The sequence below is a fragment of the Citrus sinensis genome, chromosome 8 (assembly GCF_022201045.2).
Source record: "Citrus sinensis cultivar Valencia sweet orange chromosome 8, DVS_A1.0, whole genome shotgun sequence".
Lineage (NCBI taxonomy): Eukaryota > Viridiplantae > Streptophyta > Magnoliopsida > Sapindales > Rutaceae > Citrus > Citrus sinensis.
The window spans coordinates 7720954-7729886 of NC_068563.1; the positions used below are offsets into that span (position 1 = coordinate 7720954).

The window sequence follows — 8933 nt, forward strand, 5'->3', positions numbered from 1 at the left end:
AAGGGTATAAATGTAAAAATCTTAGTTTTCAAATCTTTTGAAGTTAAAAAAAAACTTAATATTTATTTTTAGCAGTTTAGACAAAAAAAAAAGTATATCATTTAGATTTGGATATTCAACTCTATTTAGAATTTAAATTAAATCAAGTTATTCAAATTTTAGATTAAAAAAATAAACACCACCAGAGCCTAAGAGTAAGATTCAAATTCATTCCAAAGAGAAATTTATAATAAGAGGAAGAATATTGTAGATATAAGCTCATTCTGTTAACACTTAACAACCCAAAAGATACCCCAAATACAAACAGCAAGTACAAGCTTCTTTGAAATCTTTTGAATTTCTTTGAATTTTTTTTATTTTAAATGAGTTTTACCAAATTACACTCAACCAGTCAGAAAATACCAAATGAGAACACAAACGGGTAGGGAAGGTATTTGATAATATGGAAATACAATGTAAGTGAGAAGACATTAAACCTCAGGGAAAGTATCTAAAAATTACCTCATTTCACTTTCCACTTTTCAATTCACACTTATATAGAATTAAAAAAAAAAGGAAAAGCAAAGAAAAGAAAAGTTAAGCGACGAAGTCGATATCAATTTGTGAAGCATGACTCGGACCTTGCTACCAAAGCTCATTCATTTTTCATGCTCTCGGAAGTTACCAGATCTGTGAGTTGCTCTCCTTTCGGTATGTGACTTTTGCTTCCTATATCACTTGCAGTTCAACTTTTTTTTTTCTTTTTTCCTTTCTGAGAACTAAAGATTTGATAGAGAGCAAGAATTTATATGAGATGTTAATTAGCTAAATCCGATGTTGTTTTCATCTGATGTTTATTTATATTGCTAGATGCAGCTTTTAATTTTCTCCAAACTTGTGTGACTCCCTAACTGGAGCTTTCTGCAGTAATTGAGGTAAACGAAGAAGGTATGAGACATCGTTTCATAGGCTCTTAATTTGATGTTTGTTTCAATTCCAATATATTATGTTAATTGGCTAGATCCGATATATATATATATATATATATATATATATATATATATATATATATATATATATAATCAGTATTAAATAAAAGATATCTTAAATTATTAAATTAAGAGGTAAAATAAAAAATAAATAAATTATTCACTTCAATATATTATATTTTACTATGTAATATGTTAAAACACATATTTTTCTTAATTTTAATTTATTTTTAACTTAATAACTTTAAAGATCTCTTGTTAGAACATTACAATATATATATATGTATTTCTTTTTGTGTGTTATGAAATCTGTTGAGATTTTAATAAAAATGTTTATAATATAATTAAGAGATTTGTTGAACATTAATTATAAAATATACCTAAAATTTGTGTAGAGAAATCTACTTTCATTTAAAAAGAATGAGTTTAATAAGAATGAGATTTAAATTCATTCTAAAGAAAATTATATAAAAGAAAAGTGAAAATCTTATATTTAATTAAACTCATCCTCTCAACAACCCGAAAGATACCCAAATGCAAGCAGTTTGGACACAAAACTTGTTATTTTTTTTTTAAATTTTAAATCAGTTTTACCAAATTACCCCTTATGACATGATAGATGATAAGGCTTATTAATTTTTTTTAAATTTTAAATCAGTTTTACCAAATTACCCCTCATGATAGATGATAAGGCATGTGTATCATTTTCACTTTCCACCTTTCAATTCTCACTGATATATCATTTCAGACCTTTATACCAAAGTTCAATCATTTTTCATGCTCTTGAAGTCACCAGATCTGTCATCCGTGAACTAGCGACTCTCATTTCGGTACGTTACTTCTGAGAACAAGGAGTTATATATGATGTTAATTAGCTAGATATATGCGATGTTGTTTTGATCTGATGTTTATTTATATTGCTGGATGCAGCTTTTAATTTTCTCCGAACTTGTATGACTCTCTAACCGGAGCTTCCAGGAGTAATTGAGGATATATAAGGAAGAAGGTATGCTATATTATTGTTTCACAGGCTCTTAACTTGATGTTTGTTTTATGCCAATTTTGCACGTTGGATTAAAAATATACAGATAAAATGGTCGATAATTTTTAAGTTCTAAATATTTTATGGTGCGTTTATTTTATGGGAATAGAAATAGGCTCACGGAAATGAAAATAGGCTAATGGAAATAGGCTGAAATGAGAATGAGATAATGAGAATAATATTTTAATATTTATTTAGCAAAAATAAATTAGAATGGGAATGTGCTGGAATGCCATTAATGTGTTTACTTGGCAAAATAAATGAAAATAAGGAATGAAAATAAGAATTAATTTATTAAAATATTTATAGTATTAATAATTAATAAAAATAATTAATTTATCATTATTAACAATATTATTATTATTTTTATTATTAATAAAAATAATATTAATAATAACTAAAATAATAAAATAAATAAAATTTAATAATAATAATATTATTTATTATTATCAATATTATTATTATTAAATTTTATTAATATTATTATTTTAATTATTGTTATTATTATTATTATTAACATTTATTATTATTAAATTTTATTTATTTTATTATTAATTATTGTTAATAGTATTTTTATTAATTCTTAAGTCAAAGATGGTTGGTTAGAGTCAATCACCTCCAAGTCAGTATTGTTGACCATACTTTAAAAATAAAATTAATTTTTCCTTGAAATTTTTTCATGAGTGCACGTGCATAGGATGTTGAAGCCGTCTAATCTCTAAGGTCCCGTTTGGGATTACTTTTGGGAGGGTTAAAAATGATTTTAAAAATTTAAAGTTAATTTTGGTGTTTGGTAAAAAAAAATCAAAACCACTTTTGCCATAATCAGCTCCTCCTATAGCTAATTTTGAAAAACAGGGAAGGAGTAACTTTTAGATTCTGATTTTGAGAATCAATTTTATCATTTAATATAATTCCATAAATATCCTTATAATTATTACTTAAACCCGAAATTATCCTTATTTAAATTGGAAACAAAATCAATATTTTAATAATTTTTTATTATAATTAACGCACACCTTTCGTTTACCATATTTCTTCATAGTTTGTATAACTAAATATACAAGGCACAAAGTTATAAAAAATGCTATGTTTATGCTGCTTGGCAAGAAGTTAATATGCCAATTCCACATTTTTATAAAAAAAAAAATTTATTTGATTCAACGAGATATTGTACGTGTACATTTTTATATGTATAAGTAAATTTCATCTTACATTATGTACATTTTAGTCATTTATTTTTTTACAGCAGTTTAACAATAAAATTTACCAAACATCCATAACTGCTTTCAAAATTTACAGTACTTTTAAAAATAAAATTTACCAAACACTTAACTTATTCTCTTCACAGCTGATTATTTCAACAACACGGCTAACAGTAATTATTTTAAAAGCTGCAGCATTACCAAACTAGCCCTAATACTCTTTTCAACTGTTATTATGGGTGGCTTTTCAGTTTTCATCACTCTTTCCATATTCCCTCATGAAACTACCTGTCTTCACTCACAATTCACAACGAGCTCATCGAAAAAATAAATAAATATGGGGCGGACAAAGTTCAAATTTATTTTTTTGACCCTTACCTCCTCCCAGTCTTGAACCCACTACGCGAAAACCACCCCCTCGCAACGAACGCTGAGGCTTATATAAATTCTATTCAATTTGATGCTTGATATTTTTGTTTAAAAATTTCTAAAGTAATCTAATTTCAATATAATCCACCATATAGCACGTTTACCTTGCTTCTTCTCTTCTGTTTTGCAGCTAAAGTCTACTTAAAGCTCGGTGCTTGCATTATTTTGTTCTTATTGATCAAAGTTGGCGCTAATAAACAGAAAAAAGTAATTAAACGTTCTCCTTCGATCTTGTGATCAAGCCTCGTTGTTTTGCTTATAGCGTACTGAGATCAACTTTGTTAATTGCAGATAAATAGCAGGTATTGCATCAAAGCTTGGAGAATTATTGGTGGATGCTACCGTAAAACAAGCTCGCTATCTGTTCTGTTTCAACAGCATTGTTAAAGAACTTGAGGATAAAGAAACTAATTTGAAGGAGGCACAAGATGGCATCAATGAAAGAGTAGAACAAGAACGACAAATACACCGCGCCATTGACATTGAGAAAGATGTAGAGAAGTGGCTGGCGGATGTAGTCAAAGAAATGGCCGATGTCCAAACGTTGAAAGCAAAGATAGCTGAAAAGAAGAGTTGTCTTAATGGATGGTGTCCTAATTGGGGTTGCCAATATTGGATGGGTAGAAAAGCATCAAAGGAGACTAGCAAGTTGTCTAATCTACATGACCGCGGCAAATTCAACACGGTTGCCCGTCCTAAACCTCTTCCATCAGACAAAGAAATTCCTATTCCAAGATTTGTTTCTTCTTTTGAGACTACACAATTGACTTGCAATCTGATTATTGAAGCACTGAAAAAAGACAGCACAAAAATGGTGGGATTGCATGGTCTCGGTGGAGTAGGAAAGACAACCCTGGCAAAATTTGTTGGCAATCAACTTCGGCAAGAAAAGATTTTCGATGAGGTGGGGATTGCCACTGTATCTCAGGATCCAAACATAATAAATGTTCAAAGTGAGCTGGTAAAGTCGTTAGGTTGGGCGTTAGATGAGGATGGTGAAAAAAAGAGAGCAGACCGATTGCGCATGATGTTCTCTGAGAGTAAAGGCCGCAAGATACTCATAATCCTTGATGATGTCTGGAAAGAGCTCGACTTGGCGATAGTAGGTATTCCCGCCAATTGCTGCAAAATCCTTCTAACTACTCGCTTGCAGCAAGTTTGTGATCGCATGGGTTGTGACACGCGGATTAAACTAGATGCTCTAGACCAAGCAGAAGGATTGGATTTACTAAGAAAGCATGCCGGCATTGACGTTGCTCATAAAACCTTGACTGATGTTTCAAAACGAGTTGCTGATGAATGTAAGGGGCTGCCTTTAGCTATTAAAGCTGTTGGAAGTGCACTAAGAGGAAGAACCGCTGATGAATGGAATGTAGCACTGGATAAACTACAAAATGCAAAACTCGATAAGATAGAAGGTATTGATAAGGATTCCCAGGGCGTTTACGGTTGTCTCAAATTTAGTTATGATTATTTGAATGGTGAGGATTCCAGGTCATGCTTCTTGTTGTGTTCGCTGTTTCCAGAAGATTATAAGATAGATTTGGAGGATTTGCTTGGATATGCAGTGGGGTTGGTTTGGTATCAAGCTGAATCAATCGAAAAAGCCAGAAGCCTACTGCGTGGAACGATCAAAGGACTCAAAGATTCTTCATTGCTGTTAGACACTGATGATGACAGATTTGTGAAAATGCATGACGTAGTTCGCGATGTAGCCATATGGATAGGCTCAGAGGAGAAGAAATTTTTTACTAGGAAAGGTAGCATTGGATTGGCGGAACGGGCAAGGGAAGAAGGCCTAGAACAATACGGAGGAATCTCTTTGGTGGGAAATGGAAAAGAAGAGCTTCCTAGTGGTTTGGAATGCCCTAGCCTTCATATTTTGCGATTGGAGAATACTGAATATGACAACAAATTGCAAGTTCCAGAACATTTTTTTAAAGAGATGTCAGCATTGAAAGTTGTCACTATAATAGGTGGAGTTCTTTCACTTAAATCACTTCAATTCCTCGCCAATAAACTTCGAGTTCTGCAGTTGATTCGATGTGAGGTGACTGACGCGTCTTTCCTTGGAAAGTTAAGGACACTTCAAATACTTTATCTCGAGAAGTCTCCCATTGAAATTCCAGATGAATTTGGGGATGAGCTTAGTAGATTGAAACTTCTGTATATTGCTACTGCCTCTATTTCTCCCATTACGATAAATAAATTTCCTCAATTAGAAGAATTTTATGGTGTGATAAAAAATTGGGAGGTTGAAGGGATGAGTTCAGAAGAAAGTTACGCTGGGCATGCTGAGTTGAAGTCCCAACCCGACGGATCCGTTGTATGTCTTCCAAAAGACTTTTCATTTCAGAAATTACAAAGGTATCGCATCAGTGAAGTTGACAGCTTTGGTTATGAAATTGATCGAGGGACAAGGTACTTATCCATTGAGAAGAACCATCCTAAAGCGACGCTAGTTATTTTTTCAGCATTGTATCCAGAATTGGAAAATCTTTATCTAAAGAGGGTAAGATGTTGTCATAATATTGTGCCAAGCATAGATGAAAGGGGATTAAATGAGTTGACTGTTCTTGACGTCACCGATTGTAAAGATTTAGAATGCATAATGGATGCCTCTAAGTCGCCGCATGGAAAGAGTGGGAATCCTGTGATGCTCTCAAGATTAGCAAAGTTGTATATGTCAGAATTACCAGAACTGAAGTGGATATGGAAGGCGCCCGCCCAACATGTGATCAGCCTCCAATCTCTTACAGAATTGAGTGTGTCAGAGTGCAACAACTTGACTTATATCTTCACGTTGTCACAAGCTCGAAGTTTGGTGCAGCTTAAAAGTCTGGAAGTGAGTTACTGCAAGAGACTGGAATGTATCGTCGAAGCAAAATTTGATCATAATGAAAGGGAAATAAGTGTAGGAGATGGAAATACAATATTTGCGCTCCCTTCGTTGATAAAATTAAGATTTAAAGATCTCCCCGAACTCATCAGCTTCTGTTCAGAAAATTATTATTCAACTTGGCAGGCATTGGAGGTGTTAGACCTAAGCAGCTGTCCTAAATTGACCGTCAACAGTACTGAACTTGAAGCCAATTTGCAGTATCTTGGAGAGGTATGTTCGCTTGTGTTTACGTTTTTTTTTCTTTCTTTTACTTTAATTTTACTCAAAAAGATAGTTTATCAAAAACTTTTGTGATCAGTCATTCATATCACCTTGCATTTGGCCGTGTTGAGATGAATATGAATCATGGTGGTGGTAATGGTGATGATGACAATAATAATGATCCAGAATCTTGAGTAAATTTCTTTATTTTACGACCTAAAATTCATTCTTCAAATAAAAGTCGTATCTTGTTTTACTTTATAAAAAAACTGGATGCAAGCACTTGTAAAGTATATATATTATTAGTCCAATTCAATTCATTAGTTAATTTAACCATAGAGATAGAATACTAATTTTTCTCAAACAAACAGATGTCACTGCTATATCACTTCACATGATCTCTTTCAACGAATTTCTTTTTTTTTTTATAAATTCCTTACTTTCACAGAGTATAATTATTTTATAAGTTTACATGTGTAGTATTATATTTTTGTGTGGATTTTTTTAAGTATTTGTCGCTTAATTGTCAATTTGACAATCCTAGCCGCTAACAAATTTCAATTACATCAAGTTATTTATTTATTTGTCTCAGAAATTACGAATTCTACAAGTAGGCAAATGCACCCATTTGCGAGACACAATTGACGCTCTGTTGAAGCATGGCTTTAAAAATTTGGAAGAATTGGGGATTGAAGAACTTGGAGTACATGTGGCATTTCAAGTGGAAGCTATTATCGCTGAGGGACAAGAAAACAAACTATTCCCATGTTTGAAGACGTTGTGGTTGGAAAACCTTCGAGAACTGCAAGTATTATTATATCATGAAGGTCCCGCGCATAATTTTAGCTTGCAAAATCTTACCGAATTAACTGTAATGGGGTGCACTAAGCTGAGACGTCTCCTCTCATCAACACTTGCTCGAAATCTGTTGCAATTGGAGGTGTTAGACGTTCGCGATTGCTGGGAATTAGAGCAAATCATTGATGAGGATCAGGATCAGGATCATCTGCAACCTGTATGTTTCCCAAAACTCACAAGGATCGATGTCAGTAGTTACCCCAAACTAAAGCATCTATTTCATATCAGTGTAGCTCCAAGTCTTCAAAAACTGGAGAACCTATACATAGGATTTAATGATGAATTAGAAGAAGTATTCTGGCATAAAGATGGAGCAGACGTCACGGATTACAATGAAATTGTTATGAATGAACTTCTAGACATGAGACTGGTAGACTTACCAAACCTCACCAACTTTTGGCCTGCGGGTTATCACATCCCATTTCCATCTGCATCCCATAAAGCTGTTCGTAATTGTCCCAAGCTTCGTGGAAATTCAGAAGGAGATAGATGATTCCAAGAATTCTGGAGCACAGGTCAACTCTTGAGAACTTTAGTTAATTGATTCTATACATAGTTGGTTCATGTTTTCGTTTGTGATAGCTAATTGATCTATCCTAAAATCAAAATTTCTCTTTCAATATATATATATGTGTTATATTATAATTTTCTCTGTTTGTTTTTTTTTAAAATCATTTTATTCATCATTCATTCGTATTTAATGCCCAATTTATTGGTTGGATATATAGGCACAGCAAACCACAGACGAGGAGACGCCAATGAAGACGCCAGCGAAGAAGAAGAAAAAGATGGCAGCGAACATAAATGACTTTAAAAAATTCCAAAAATCCAAAAAAAAAAAAAGATTTGTTCAGCGTGTTCAGTTCACCCAAGAAGCTAACAAGCTTTGTTCTATACTTGCTCTGCAGATGGATGGTTAATATTTAGTCCGTGCTCAAATTGTGAAGACTAAATATTAACAAGCTTTGTTCTATACTTGCTCTCAAGATTTGCTCAACTTCAAAATTCACCTCTTCTGTTTGTGATCATTGTTTCTTCAATTGTTGAAATTTTGACAAAATTGCTGGCTAAATTGATGGCCTTTTCGATGGGCATTAATTGGGCTAATTTAGTAGTAGCGCGCATTTTCTAGACGGCGAAGAAAGTGTGTAATGTTGTGACAGCAATAATTTTTATTTTTTAAGTTTGCGAGAGTATTGGATATTTTGGGATTTTAGGAAGTGAGACTTCATCAACTCATAAATGAGTGGCTACAAATGTGTCTTTCGCGTTCTCTAGTACCCCGTACCTTTTGACTAGAGATGGCAAAAGTCCGGGTCGGGTCCGGG

The 8933-nt window shown here is 32.9% G+C and overlaps 1 protein-coding gene across 3 annotated transcripts; it reads left to right on the forward strand.

Moving 5' to 3' along the window:
- The first annotated feature begins 500 nt into the window (after positions 1–500).
- Positions 501–8633, forward strand: LOC102628037 (disease resistance protein RPS5-like). 3 transcript variants are annotated; one of them, XM_052431837.1, is made up of 8 exons: positions 501–690; positions 850–927; positions 1717–1798; positions 1899–1974; positions 3775–3851; positions 3936–6756; positions 7340–8120; positions 8334–8633. In XM_052431837.1, the coding sequence occupies exons 6-7, from the start codon at positions 4171–4173 to the stop codon at positions 8096–8098; spliced, it is 3345 nt and encodes a 1114-aa protein (XP_052287797.1). In that variant the 5' UTR covers positions 501–690; positions 850–927; positions 1717–1798; positions 1899–1974; positions 3775–3851; positions 3936–4170; the 3' UTR covers positions 8099–8120; positions 8334–8633. The 3 variants fall into 3 exon arrangements, with proteins under 3 accessions (XP_052287797.1, XP_052287796.1, XP_052287798.1); XM_052431836.1 differs by having other exon boundaries at positions 856–927; XM_052431838.1 differs by having other exon boundaries at positions 501–671; positions 856–927.
- The last annotated feature ends 300 nt before the right edge of the window (positions 8634–8933 follow it).

What these genes read in the sequence shown, in the direction of transcription:
- LOC102628037 (XM_052431837.1), top strand. Translation starts at nt 4,171, where the DNA reads ATGGCCGATGTCCAAACGTTGAAAGCAAAGATAGCTGAAAAGAAGAGT. An exon ending in ATTTGCAGTATCTTGGAGAG is followed by an intron (nt 6,757 to 7,339) that starts GTATGTTCGCTT and finishes TATTTGTCTCAG; the next exon opens with AAATTACGAATTCTACAAGT.